General features: G+C 31.2%; 1 protein-coding gene across 1 annotated transcript; it reads right to left on the bottom strand.

The window, feature by feature from the left end:
• Positions 1-386: 386 nt before the first annotated feature.
• On the bottom strand, positions 387-14,720 carry LOC143041923 (uncharacterized). Its single transcript, XM_076214068.1, has 5 exons — positions 14,550-14,720; positions 12,092-12,419; positions 11,196-11,521; positions 6,903-7,123; positions 387-4,792 (listed from the first exon to the last, which is right to left on the bottom strand). The coding sequence occupies exons 1-5, from the start codon at positions 14,680-14,682 to the stop codon at positions 4,547-4,549; spliced, it is 1,254 nt and encodes a 417-aa protein (XP_076070183.1). The 5' UTR covers positions 14,683-14,720; the 3' UTR covers positions 387-4,546.
• Between the last annotated feature and the right edge of the window lie 1,431 nt (positions 14,721-16,151).

The raw sequence follows: 16,151 nt of genomic DNA, 5'->3' as shown, positions 1-16,151 counted from the left end.
TCGGGGTAACAAACTAAAACCGAGGGAAACGCATTAAATATAAGAGGAGAACAACGACACAACACTGAAATGTAACACACACAGAAACGGACCAAGCATCAGACAAAATCCCACGAGAATAATAAATATAACATCAAAACCAAATACATGAATTTGGGATAGACAAGTACCGTGACACGTCTTATCGCAATGTGAATTTACACACGTTTTATCGATTAAAACGTTTAATCCCGCTGCAATTGTTTGCAACTGTCCTAAGTCAGGAATCTGATGTTCAGTAGTTGTCGTCTGTTGATGTTGTTCATATGTGTTTCCCCTTTCTCGTTTTTTTACAGATTAGACCTGCTGGACTTATTGCTTTGCATGATCACATATGTACATTATAAAATTTTATTTTAATCATAGACAGCATAGCTCTTATTACAGACATTTATATATCCAATGCTTTTATCAACGCGATAATTAAGCCTTGTTAATTTTAACAAATAAAACAGACTAAAGCAAAAAACAAATCATTTAAGTAACATAATAGTACACAATAGTTAATCTGTTCACCATTGATTATCATAGAAAATACAAAATTACACTAACGTATTTCTTGGGATAAATTCTGACTATTACTTTTAATATGTCATTGGCAACTCCATTTGCTCTGTAGCTTATTTAGGATGTACACCTCTGGGAAGCCCAAAATTTCTAGATTTTAAACTTTTTTTTATACCAGAATTTTAGATTTATGACTATAAAAAAATTATTGGTGAAGAAAAATTCATGATCATGCACTTCATTGTTTTGCTTCAGCCCTTTGAAAGTACCCAATTTTAATGATTTTCTCTGTTTTAAGAACAAAATGCATATTATTTCAACTTCTATGTTATAAATGATTGAAAAAAATACATATCTAAGAAATTTGAAAAGAATAAAGTGATTTGGCATGAACATTTATCTGGTAAAATCATTTCTTGTACCCCTCATCCATTTTCTCAAATTTTAGCTAAAAAGACTGACTTGATTGGTAAAAAAATTTGAAAAAAATATTTATCAAAATCTACTCATTATAAATACACAATTTTTTCACAGAGTTAAGTTTGATTATAACATTTTTTAAATTTATTGATATTTTCCACTTCTATTACATGTTTTGGAAATAATTCCAGAACCAGATTTCAACAAGATTTAAATGTCAGGAGAATACATCTTTAAATAAAATCTGAAATTTTGCAATATCAAATTATTTTTTTTTTGTAGAACTTGTTTTGCTGATCAGGTTTGATGTGAACTGTCACTTTTATCTACAAAATTAATGTACTTTTCAAACATAAAATTGACAAAATTGACAAAAAATCACTTCTGTCAAAAGTTGTCATACTAGTGTTACAAGTAGAGAGTAAGAACACATCTTTACATTTGGATCATTATTGCACCGTTGTCATCTCTTCTGTATTAATATGATTTTAAATATATTTTCTGTACTACTATGATTTTTATATATTTTCTGTACTAATATGATTTTTAACATAATAGTCAACAACCTGCATTCAACCTTTATGTTTTATTAACCAGTGAATGGTGTCCAAGTGGGCTAATGTACCAAATTAACATTGACAAACTTAAACATAGAAACAGAAAAATTAATAATATGAAGTAATATTTGAATTAATTCAATATTTTCAAGTTATCTTATCAAGAGATAGCAAAAGCTCACACTGGACTTTGCATTAATGACATAAAGTTATAACCAGTAAAAAAAACATACTTGGCATAAAAGATTGCTTATGCATGACTACATAAAATTCAAGAGTTAATGCCAATGCAGTATTATTGAATAAAATATTGTACAAAAAATAGAACCAATGAAAACATTCTATGTGTACTACATAAATATTATAGGGTATAAATGCCTTTTCAATATCATAGAATAAAATAATGCATAAAAAGCTAGACACATAAAGAATATTCTCTGTACATGATGTATAACTACATAAATTCTCCTATAAGAAGGTAAATACCATAACAGTATCCTTCAACAAAATATAGTAAAAGAGCTGAACACATCAATAATCCAAAGTAAACACTCTTACATTATCCTTTAAGAAAATATAGTAAAAAAAACTGAACACATCAATAGTCCAAGGTAACACTCTTACATTATCCTTTAAGATAATATAGTAAAACTAGAGGCTCTCAAGAGCCTGTGTCGCTCACCTTGGTGCATATTAAACAATGGACACAGATAAATTCATGACAACATTGTATTTTGGTGATCGTGATGTGTTTGTAGATCTTTCTTTACTGAACATTCTTGTTGCTACAATTATCTCTATCTATAATGAACTTGGCCCAGTAATTACATTGGACACATTTTCTAAAAATTTATGAAAATTGTTAAAAGATTACTATAAAGTGCAATAACTCCTTAAGGGGTAAACTGACAATTTTGGTCATGTTGACTTTTTTGTAGATCTTACTTTGCTGAACATTATTGCTGTTTACAGTTTATCTCTATCTATAATAATATTCAAGATAATAACCAAAAACTGCAAAATTTCCTTAAAATTACTAATTCTGGGGCAGCTACCCAACAACGGGTTTTCTTGTTTGTCTGAAAATTTTAGGGCAGATAGATCCTGACCTGATAACCAATTTAACCCTGTCAGATTTGCTTTAAATGCTTTGGTGTCAGAGTTATAAGCCAAAATCTACATTTTACCCCTTTGTTCTATTTTAAGCCATGGTGGCCATCTTGGTTGGTTGGCCGTGTCACCGAACACATTTTTAAACTAGATACCCCAATGATGATTGTGACCAAGTTTAGTTAAATTTGGCCTAGTAGTTTCAGAGGAGAAGATTTTTGTAAAAGTTTACAGACGAGGGACGACGGAAGACGGACAACGGACGCCAAGTGATGAGAAAAGCTCACTTGACCTTTCAGGTCAGGTGAGCTAAAAAGATGAACACATCAATAATCCAAAGTAAACACTCTTACATTATCATTTAAGAAAATAGAGTAAAAAGCTGAACACATCAATGCTCCAAGGTACAAACACTACATTATCCTTTAAGATAATATAGTAGACAGTCTGAACACACCAATAATCCAAGATGAACACTCTTACATTATCCTTTAAGATAACATAGTAAAATATCTAAACACATCAATATTCCAAGGTGAACACTCTTACATTATCCTTTAAGAAAACATAGTAAAATATCTGAACACATCAATAATCCAAGGTGAACACTCTTACATTATCCTTTAAGATAACATAGTAAAATATCTGAACACATCAATATTCCAAGGTGAACACTCTTACATTATCCTTTAAGATAACATAGTAAAATATCTGAACACATCAATATTCTAAGGTGAACACTCTTATATTATCCTTTAAGATAACATAGTAAAATATCTGAACACATCAATAATCCAAGGTGAACACTCTTACATTATCCTTTAAGAAAATATAGTAAAATATCTGAACACATCAATAATCCAAGGTCATACCTGCCAAATTTTCAAAATGCCCATGGGGGTTTTATGTGCAAGATGTGTCTTATAATCCTACAAAACCTTCAAGGGGGCCTTCAAATATATTTTAATGTTGTTTTTTTGGCTTCTTCATTCTTTTAAAAGCTTATAGCCATTGTAAAATTAGTTGTTTTGTTTAAAATTGTGAACAAAATTGCTCTTTCAAAATTTCTATTTGGGAGCCCCCATGGGGGAAATCCCCCACAAATACTGACAGTTGGCAGGTATGCAAGGTACAAACACTTTTACATTATCATATAAGTTAATATAGTAAAAAATATGAACACATCAATACTCCAAAGTAAACACTCTTACAATATCCTTCAACAAAATGTAGTAAAAAAGATGAACACATCAATACTCCAAAGTAAACACTCTTACAATATCCTTCAACAAAATGTAGTAAAAAAGATGAACACATCAATACTCCAAAGTAAACACTCTTACAATATCCTTCAACAAAATGTAGTAAAAAAGATGAACACATCAATACTCTAAAGTAAAATCTTCACATTATCCTTTAAGATAATATAATAAAAAAGCTTAACACATCAATTCTTTAAGGTAAACATTTTTAAATAATCCTTGAACAAAATATCTTAAAAACACTGAACACATACAAAATATATTATGTTTGACAACATCAATACTATGGCGTGTCTTTGAAAAAACTTATAGAATCTTTAAACCAAATATAGCAAAAATTGCTGGACATATAAAAATATTTGATGCATGTTTGATAACATTAATACTTCAATAATTTCATAGCATCCTTTACCGTCAATAATTACATAGCATCCTTTACCGTTTTTATAGGGAATAACTGATATATTTTTCTTTCTAAGAAGAGATAACATCAAAAATGTGGTGCACACTTTATAACTCGCGTACATCAATACTAAGGTGGTTAACACCCTGACAGTATACTTTTACAAAATATTGTATAAGCAGGAAACATATAAAATTATAATGTTTTGAAGCCACCACGATGCTCAAATGTTAATACGTGTAATTTGTTCATCTCACAGCACTGGCATTTACAGGTCTAATAGATTTGATAAAATATTCACACATATATATAATTATCATTATCAATAATAGAATGTAAAAGATTGCCTTCATCACTGAAACCTCTACTCTTAGGAAATATTGACAGCCAATAAGAAAACATCCTAAGAAGAAAAAGTTCTTGATGAAAGAGATAACTTCATTTACATAATCTCCAAAGTACATAGTGGAATCACTGGGTTCAGGTGTCAATATCTGAAAAAATTAATGATATAATATATAACAATGCTTTTACCATTGTGTATATCACTAGAACAAAACCAATTAAAAATGGTAATATTAAAATCTTGGTAAAATATGGGCAATAGCAAATGATGGCAAATAATCCTATCAAGTAAAGAGGATTAAGTGTAAATGGTACATGTATAAGTCATTTCGGGGCCTTTTATAGTTAACTTTGCTGTATGGGCTTTGCTCATTGTTGAAGGCCATAGAGTGACCTATAATTGTTAATTTCTGTGTCATTTGGGCTCTTTGAAGAGTTGTCTCATTGGCAATTAAACCACAACTTCTTTTTTTTTATAAGACATGTAAAAGGAATTGCATTGTGAAGGTGACACTTTCACAATACTACAATAAATAGTCAAAAGTCCCATAGCTCACATAAAAGGTCAAAATCAAAATGGCAGTATTATATGGTGGACTACATATGTTGTCATACAATAAAAGGGAGGGGGTCGGAGGGGTCCTGATCCTGAAATCCTGGGCTTCAAAACATGAAATACTGAGGTCCTTAATTTAAGGAAATTTAAATTCTGACATCCCAAAATTCGAAAAAAGAATTCCCAGATGCTGAAAGGATCAATCCCGAAATCTGGAGCTTAAACACACCTGATCCCGATGTTCCAAAAAAGGTCCTGCCCCCCCCCCCCCCCCCAACCCCTCATAAAACATTTACCAAGCATTAGAGCTTTCCTTCAAATGGCAAATTTTCAATTTCTTGGAAATTTACCACCCAGAACCTTCTTTTATCCTACAATCAGCCAACTATTGTACAAATATTAAATAGTTAAACAAATAATTTTTGCATTATTTATACTTGTTTCAATAAAGTCTCCTGCTAATGGCTTCAATGTTGAGCAAAGATATGGATATTTCTTTTTGCATAACAATTCATTTTGAGGTCCTCTTCGTGGTCAACTTTAAACTATGTTGCTTCTTTAAACCAGGTGCTCCGCAGGGTGCCGCTTTATACAACCGCAGTGGTCAAACCCTGAACAGTTGGGGCACATTTGGTCACAATATTCAAGCTTGATACTGTCTGAATTTGGATTATGATAAAATTTTTGATATAATATAGGCTTTTGTCACAAAATAAATGTAGTCAAAGTTCTAACAAATCTATTGCACAATACTGTGCAATTGGAGATTTCTTCTTGAAATTCAAGATTTGAAAATTAAAAAAATAAATAAATTGTAACCCCCCCCCCCCAACTTATTGAAAACCCCCTTGGAACAATAACCCTTAAACTAAATCCCATCCTTACCTTTGTAGTATGGAATCTTGTAGTACAATTTCAGAGAGATCCATACACTTAAACACAAGTTATTGTCTGGAAACTAGAAACATGCTTCTTTGTGGACCTTTTTTGGCCCATAATTCCTACATATTTTGGGCAATTAACCCAAAAATTAATCCCAACCTCCCCTTTGTTATTTGCAACATTGTGGTACAATTTCAGAGAGATCCATACAATTACACACAAGTTACTGTCTGGAAACAAGACAAATGCTTGTTTTTTGGCCCTTTTTTCCTTAACTTTGGCCCAATAACCTTATAATGAATCTAAACCTTCTACTTGTGGTTTTAAACATTGTGGTCAATTTCAGAGCAATTGAAATACTTATACACAAGTTATTATCCTGAAACTAGGAAAATGCTTGTTTTGGGCCCCTTTTGGGCCCCTAATTCCTAAACGATTAGGACCATCATCCCCACCTTCCTTTTGTGTTTTTGAACCTTCTGAAAAAATTTCATAAAGATCTATTCACTTAAACTAAAGTTATTTTCCGGAAACGAATGTGTCTTCGGACGGTGCAGACAAAGACGACAAAGACATCATACCATTATACGATCCCAAAATTTGTATAAAAATTGGAGAGAATGATGTGAATTTAAACACTAGAGTTTTAAGTGCCAGGTGTAAAATATTGCAAGATAAATACAATATATGTACATTATAAGAAATATAAAGCCTCGTTTTTATCCTGTTTCTAAAGCTCGTGCAGATAAATTTTATATTTTCAGTTAATAATGAACATATACTGTATATTTACTTAACTTTTTATCAGATAAATAGTATACCTGTCTCATGAGCCTCAGTACAGGTACATCAAGAGCTGGTAACAGAGTATCCTCATATGACCTATCAGGATCTACAGCTTGGCAGTAATTAATTACACTTGCCAATCGATTTCTAGGCAAACCTAGGGTTTCCCTGAACAATTTCTCCCTGCTTTGTACTCTTTTATCATATTTTGCTCTAAATATATCAGCACAAGTCATGACACCATAAAAAGTAATGTCTATAAAAAGAAAACATTTATAATATTTAAACAAATCATTACCATGCAATTGTTACATATCAAACCAATAGGCTCACATGAGCCCTTATCACTGACATAATGAACTAGAGGCTCTAAAGAGCCTGTGTCGCTCAACTTGGTCTATGTGCCTATTAAACAAAGGACACAGATGGATTCATGAAAACATTGTGTTTTGGTGATGGTGATGTGTTTGTAGATCTTTCTTTTACTAAACATTCTTGCTTCTTACAATTTTCTATATCTATATAGACTTGACCCTTTTAGATACAGAGGAAAATATTTTGTAAAAATTTACAAAAATTTACCAAATTAATGAAAATTGTTAAAAATTGACTATAAAGGGCAATAACTCCTTAAGGGGTCAACTGACCATTGTGATCATGTTGACTTATTATTAGATCTTACTTTGCTGAACATTATTGCTGTTTACAGTTTGTCTCTATCTATAATAGTATTCAAGATAATAACCAGAAACCGAAAATTTCTTTAAAAATTACCAATTGGGGGTCAGCAACCCAATAAACCAGTTGTCCAATTCATGTGAAAATTTCAGGGCAGATAGATATTGACTTGATAAACAAATTAACCCTGTCAGATTTGCCCTAAATGCTTTGGTTTCAGAGTTATAAGCCAAAATCTACATTTTACCCTTATGTTCTATTTTTAGCAATGGTGGCCATCTTGATTGGTTGGCTGGGTCACCGCACACATTTTTTAAACTAGATACCTTTATAATGAGTGTGGATAAATTTGGTTAAACTTGACCAAATAGTTTCAAAGGAGAAGATTTTTGTAAAAAATTACAAAAATTTACAAAAAATTGGTAAAAAATTACTATAAAGGTCAATAACTCCTTCAGGGGTCAACTGACCATTTTGGTCATTTTACTTATTTGTAGATGTTACTTAGCTGAACATTATTGCTGTTTACAGTTTATCTCTATCTATAATAATATTCAAGATAATGACCAAAAACGGCAAAATTTCCTTAAAATTACCAATTCAGGGGCAGCAACCCAACAAACAGTTGTCCGATTGATCTGAAAATTTCAGGGCAGATAGATCTTGACCTGATTAACAATTTTACTCTGTCAGATTTGCTCTAATGCTTTGATTTCATAGTTATAAGCCAAAAAATACATTTTATCCCTATGTTTTATTTTTAGCCATGGCGGCCATCTTTCTTGGTTGGCCGGGTGACCGGACACATTTTTTAATCTAGATACCCCAATGCTGATTGTGGCCAAGTTTGGTTAAATTTGGCCCAGTAGTTTCAGAGAAGAAGATTTTTGTAAAAGGACATTACAAGGGGAACAACTCTAAATTAGATTTTTATATTTTCTTATACTTTTCAGAGAAGAAAAATCATTGTGTGTCAAGTGGGGGACAATTAAGAAGCTGAATTATATATCTACACTTCTGATTCTTAAGTGAAAGTAAACATGTCATCTTTTGTTTGTTCACCTGTCTATGAGATTTTGAAAAATCAATTGACATATGAATTTTCCTATCATTACAACTTGTCCTTTAATTTTTAATTTCAGTCCATTAACACTTGTTTAAAAAATGTCTTGAACAATTTCATACATGTAAAAAGACAACATATCAGTACCTTCAAATTATTGTGTATCACTTTCTGTGTTGATTTAGATAGAATGTTAAATCTAAATTATGCTCCTCAAATACAAGAAATAGAAAAAATATTACAAAAATGGTCAAAACAGTCACTTACCCCGTTTGGTAAAATAACAATTATAAAGTTATTAATTATATCAAAATTTAATCATCTGTTCCTGTCCATCCCAGGTCCAGATGAAAATATGATAAGTCAACTTAATAGTAAAATTTATTCATTCATTTGGGATGATAAGCCTGACAAGATAAAGCGGGATCTTCTATGTCAGGAATACTTCCGAAGGGGCCTAAAAATGATTAATTGAGAAATTTTATACGAGGGTTAAAACTTACTTGGGTAAGAAGATTATTTAAGTCAAAATCTAAATGGATTCAATTATTTACCTCCACCCAAAATATAAATTTTACAGAGTTGGCTTATTTTGGAATTATTAAAAAATCAAAAAACAAATTTTGGGATGAAGTTTTTCATGCCTGGAAAACTATGTCAAAACTCAGACATCCATTTTATTTTGAGGAAGTCATTTCTACATCTATATGGCATAACGAACATATTAAAATTGATAATGTCAGCGTTTACTTTAAAAATTGGGCACATCATGGGGTATGGACTGTAAATGACCTGTTAGATGAACATGGAAATATATTAACGTATGAAAATTTTGAAATTATGTATAATTTCAAACCCATGTTTCTACAGTTTTATGGACTTATATTAGCACTAAAAAAGTGGCTACAAGACATTGGAATCAACACTGAAAGAGAAAAAAAAACATCAGGCTATTATACCTTTTAACATTAATATTTTCTTCAAGACTGAAAAGGGCTGAAAGGACCTGTATACTATTTTAAATCAAGGAATTTCACCTACAGATTTTGTAGCAGAAAAAAATGGGAAGGTATTCTTAACAAAGTTGTAGAAAATTGGAAAAAAATACACTTGTGTGTTACCAAGGTTTAAAAAAATACTAGGTTATGTTGGTTTCAATATAGAATTATACATTATATTTTAGGTACAAATGCTTTAATTTTTAAAATGAAGCTTGTTAATTGTAATTTGTGTAGTTTTTGCAAGGAAGAGCCTGAAACTATAGAACATTAATTACTTTGGGGTTGTCATATTGTAGCTGACATTTGGCACAATCTAAATTCATGGATTTTCGACAAGGTTCTTATCGAAATTCCACCTAATTTGAAAATTGTCATTTTTGGCCTCTATGAAAATTATAAACTGAATTTTATTAAAAATAAAGTTATCTTACTGACGAAGTACTTTATTTACAGATGTAAGATGCAAGATATAAAACCTAATATAAAAGGTCTTCAAAATTACATAAAAGAAAACTTGATTTTAGAGAAAAATATTTCTTCAAAATACTTAAGTGTGGAAAAACACAACTTGTACTGGAACCCCTGGGCTAAGGTCATTAATTAAATTTAAACATGTATGTATATGAGCATTTAAAATTATTTGTATACTGTTATACCATACCATATGTATGCTCATATATTTCTTGCACTACTATTACTATATTAATGAAAATGTAATTACCATACTTAATCCATAAATTTCTAAGTGTTAGTTCATAGAATGCTTATTATGCTATTTATTTCATTTGCTTGCTTATTGTGCCACAAGATAAATATATGTTGATACTTGTAAATTCATGAAGAAAAAGAAAAATTATAAAAAAAAACATATCCGTATGTTAGGGTTCTTTTAATTCTGGAAAATTGATAAGACATGTATGATGGATTAAATGTTAAGAAGGTTAAGCCATGAATGCATGGCTTAAAGGTTCTTTAATTCATACAGAATTATTTATTAAAGGTATAAAGAACCTTCCAAGTCAGGAGCCTGTAATTCAATGGTTGTCGTTTTTAATGCTTTACACATTTGTTTTTTGTTCATTTATTATACATAACTTAGCTAGCCTAGGCCATAAGTTTTTTAGTTTGAATTGTTTTACATTTGTCATCTTATAGCTGACTGTGTGGTATGGGCTTTGCTCAAATTGTTTAAGGCCATATGGTGACCTATAGTTGTTAATTTCTGTGTCAATTTGTGTCTTGTGGAGAGTTGTCTCCTTGGCAATCATACTGCATCTTCTTTTTTATACTTAGTCAAGCATTAACGGCTAATTCTCTTTGGTGTGGTTATATAGTTTTATAATACGTCTTTTATAAATTTTTCAAAATTCAAAATTATTCCAAATTTAATCATTCCATTTTTAGACTTGAAACCCACTCGTAGAGGAAGTGCCTTCCCTGGGTTCCATGTATGTTTTTTTTTAATAGAACAACCCTTATAACTGATGGTTAAGTTTGAAGTTTTAATCATAGCACTGTATATGATGGGAATGTTATTTAATTACCACACTTATAAGCATTAAATAGATGAATCTTATCAACATTACCTAATTCATTGGCCACTTTCACCACAGTCTTTAACAACGCAGAAGGCATGGCAGAGTCTGGATTTGACGAACACACAATGATGATCCTATTGATTCGTCTGTGTGTAAACCTATCTCTGTACTCGTTTCTCATCGTTGTTATTCCATGATATCTTCCAAAAGCAACAATGTCATTCAATACCTCTTTTTCTTTCACTTTACCACAGAAAACAAGACGTAAGAGTTCTTCATTTATTATTGAATCATCGTTTTCAAATCCAGTCATGTCTATAAATGTAGGGAACCTACTCAAATCATTCTGTTTGTAATATTCTTCCTTTGGGAAACTGAAATATATTAGAAAAACTTAGGTTACGAGCCACCATATTCATGATATTGAGTTATCAAATTGAAAGTAAAATCATTCCTATAGAAGAAAGTTTGCAATACCTACCTAGGTGGTGGAATATTGATAACCAATGACCACCAACACAAGGTTGATAGGAAGGTTAACTACTGTTGATGAAGAGAAGCTACAAGATCAAATATGTTACATTTCCCTACATTATCTATATATCTTTACTTTTCACTGTATCATTTTTCAACTACCAGGTATGTTCATATTACAATAAAAAAAAATATGTATACATTTATGACAAGAACTGCAAACAAAGGAACAGATAAACAAATATCAATAAACACCAGTTATAATTTCTTTTTTATGAGAACCACCTTGGTGGTCCTGGTGTAGTTTGCTTATCTGGAGTGTGAAATGTTCTTGATTGGATCAACTATGGGTCAAACTAAAAGGAAAACAATTGTGTTTCCTGCAACGCATTGCACAAGGAACAAAAATTACCAAGTAATTTTGAAAGTCTGCAGATCTATATAAATAATAATCTTGAGCAAAATGGTACCTTCTTAGATGTCTTGTAATTTGCATTCCCATGACATCTTCATGATTTCCAAAATAACCACACTTGGCATATTCGTACCAGCGATTACTGCTCAAACTAGCAAACACGGTATTAAGGAATGACGATTTACCACATCCTGGTGGTCCAATGACAGCCACATTCAACGGCTTTCTTACACTTTCCGTTAATATTTTACAGTCTTGGAGAAGTTCCTGTTTCCTAGCATAGCAAGGGTCATCCTTCTCATGCTTTATTTCATAATTCACTTCATAATTAATGTCTCCAAAAAGATCCTCTTCATAATCAGGTTTCCATTTATCTCCATTGCCTAAAAATAATTTTTAATCTACTGCAATTCAGAAAATATTGTGGGCATTTATATCATTAGTGATTTTTTTTTTTTTAAAATAGACAAAAAAGTGAAGTAAATTATTGCGAATTCATGAAAATCTGCATACATATATACATTAGATATATGTATCTGATATCAGAATGTGAGTTCTCAATATTATCCCAATACTCACTCAGTTACATTATTCCATAACTAGAAACAAGAGTACACAAGCTGAAATGTCTCACCTATCTTACTTATCATTGAATTTATGTTGAAAGTTTATAACATGAAGACACATTGTACTACAAGTATCACATAAACTTAACTTTATCAATGTTCTATGATAAGGTGGTCATGATCAGATGATCCAAGCCAGACAGATATGTACACCTTACAATCAGCTCAATACACCAAATATAGTTGACCTGTTGTTTATACCATGTATAGTATTTGATAAACTGACAAAATTAAGAAAACTTATCATTGACCAATGAACCATGCATATGAGATAAATGTCAGATAATACCTATCAGACAATAATGTACACCTTGCAATTGTCCCATACACCAAACATAGCTGACCTATTAGCTATCATTAATTGGAAAATTAACCAAAACACAAAAGACATAACATTGACCAATGAACCATGAAAATAAGATCAAGGTCAAATAATACCAACTAGACTGACATGTACACCTTACAATACATTCATTGAAATTCATTCCATATACCAAATATAGTTGACCTATTGGATAAAGTACTTGAAAACAGACAAAACACAAAAAAATAACATTGACCAATGAACCATGAAAATGAGGTCAAGGTCAAAAGAAACATGTAAGACTGACACAACACCTTACAACCATCCCATTCACCACATTTAGTTGAACTGCTAATTATATAGTATATGAGATTTAACAGGCATAATCATGTACCTTTAACTTTGATCACTGATCCATAAAATGAGGTTGAGGTCAGGTGAACTTGTCTAATGGACACATAGAATCCATATACCTATTATAGTTATCCTCCTCATAATAAGTTAAAAATTCATATGAATAAAAACTTATTTTATTTCAAGCAGTCACTGAACCATGAAAATGAGGTCAAGGACAAATGTCAGATGGAAACTTCATAACATATGGTATCTGCATACAAGGTATGATGCACCCAAGTCTTCGACCTTCTTATTTTACACAAATAGTTTACATCACTGTCAGATAGTAATATCTATGTCTGTTATACTGGGACTTTTCATCACAGGTGAGACAAACACCTCACAACAATTTCTGAATTTACAGTATTTCGTGGATTTATTTATCTTTTTATCCTCTCTATGTTCAATTGACAATAATATTCTTAATTATTTAACATGTTTAAGTCTGTTTGAAGATAATTTATTTTGTCAAGAATCCTTGTTCAGTGATCAATACCATTTACAATATGTTTATATGTATTTATGATCTTCATGAGGATTTAAGCACTTAACTATTAGAAGGGAAAACACATGATTAAATAGACTTAAAATGGATATATTTGGTGACACTTTAACCATGTTCACAGTTTTACAAATTTGTATTAAACAACTTGTTAAATTCTGAATCCTAAACCAGTGCCCTCATCCATACCCATATCTACCACAATGTATGACTTAAAGTATGTACATTGTAAATAATTTGTTCACTTTTTGTTATGTTGGATCTTTTATCATGTTTATAGCTTTTTAATACAGTATGGCAGTGCTCATTGTTGTAGGCACTATGATGACAAATGATTGGTTACATAAAAATACTTTAAATTTCTGGAAGATTATTGTCTTAACAGCAATCATATATCATATCTCCTTATTTTCACAAATATATAAAACACTGAAGTTTTGAGTGAGAACTGAGCTCTCAACAGATGCATTTGGCTATTATCTGAATTGGCAAGGAATGCAAGTTTTCCTGCCAAAGGTCACTGGTTCTCTCTTTCTGGGTATCCCAGATTTTTCCACCAATTAAGACTTACACTGCAATATAGCCAAACTTGCTAAAAGTGGCGTTAAAACCAACAATCAATTAATCAATCTCAGGATTTGCAAGTAAAACAACTGTGTAGATGACATTATTTATAATAGAATACCTGGCTTGTCTATTGGATCCTTGTCTGAGTTTGGTTTATGTAAATCATCACCCTCCATATCTGAGAACTCATTAAACTCATTTTCCTTTCTAGATGCTCTCCCTGTTGAAGAAGTCTTTCTTTTGGGACCCATTATTCATATACTACAAAAAAATAATATGCAACTTACAAATAATAAGATAATAAATGGGGAATATGTCTATGGGACACAGATGATGCCCCTGCATGAATACAATGTAAACTAGAGGCTCTAAAGAGCCTGTGTCGATCACCTTGGTCTATGTGTATATTTAATTTTAAAAACAAAGGACACAGATGGATTCATGACAAAATTGTGTTTGATGATGTTGATGTGTTTGTAGATCTTACTATCTGACTATACTGAACATATTTGCTACTTACAATTTTCTATATTTATAATAAACTTGGCCCTTTAGATACAAACGAAAACATTTTGTAAAAACTTACAAAAATTTACCATGTTTACCAAATTGATGAAAATTGTTAAAAATTGGCTCTAAAGGGCAATAACTCCTTAAGGGGTCAACTGACCATTTTGATCATGTTCACTTATTTGTAAATCTTACTTTGCTGACATTATTGCTGTTTACAGTTTATCTGTATCTATAATAATATTCAAGATTATAAAACCAAAAACAGCAAAATTTCCTTCAAATTACCAATTCAGGGGCAGCAACCTAATAACGGATTGTCCAATTCATCTGAAAATTTCAGGGCAGATAGATTTTGACCTGATAAATAATTTTACCCCATTACAGATTTGCTTTCAATTCTTTGGTTTTTGAGAACTATAAGCCAAAAACTGCATTTTACCCCTATGTTCTATTTTTAGCCGTGGCGGCCATCTTGGTCTGTTGGCCAGGTCACTGGACACATTTTTTAAACTAGTTACCCCAATGATGATTGTGGACAAGTTTGGTTAAATTTGGCCAATTAGTTTCAGAGAAGATTTTTGACGAAGAAGGACGACGCCGGACACCAAGTGATAAGAAAAGCTCACTTGGCCCTTTGGGCCAGGTGAGCTCAAAATTATGACTATTTGCTATTAATATTAATTCATGTTTTTATGTTTTGAAAGAAATTACTAAAAGCAAATGTCAATCAATTGAAGAACGTTCACGGTTAAATACATAGAAAAGAAATATGAAGATAGCCAATGATAGGCATAAGAACTAGAGGCTCTAAAGAGCCTGTGTCGCTCACCTTGGTCTATGTGCATATTAAACAAAGGACACAAATGGATTCATGACAAAATTGTATTTTGGTGATGGTGATGTGTTTGAAGTTCTTACTTTACTGAACGATTTTGCTTCTTACAATTATATCTATCATGAACTTTGCCCATTAGTAACAGAGAACTATATTTGGTAAAAATTTACATAAATTTACCAAATTAATGAAAATTGTTAAAAATTTACTATAAAGGGCAATAACTCCTTAAGGGGTCAATTGACCATTTAGGTCATGTTAACTTATTTGTAGATCTTACTTTGCTGAACATTATTGCTGTTTACAGTTTATCTCTAACTATAATAATATTCAAGATAATAACCAAAAACAGCAAAATTTCTTCAAAATTAC

This window comes from Mytilus galloprovincialis, chromosome 8 (assembly GCF_965363235.1).
Source record: "Mytilus galloprovincialis chromosome 8, xbMytGall1.hap1.1, whole genome shotgun sequence".
Classification (NCBI taxonomy): Eukaryota; Metazoa; Mollusca; class Bivalvia; order Mytilida; family Mytilidae; genus Mytilus; species Mytilus galloprovincialis.
Note: the sequence above shows the minus strand (reverse complement) of the source record. Positions and strands in the feature narration are given on the sequence as shown.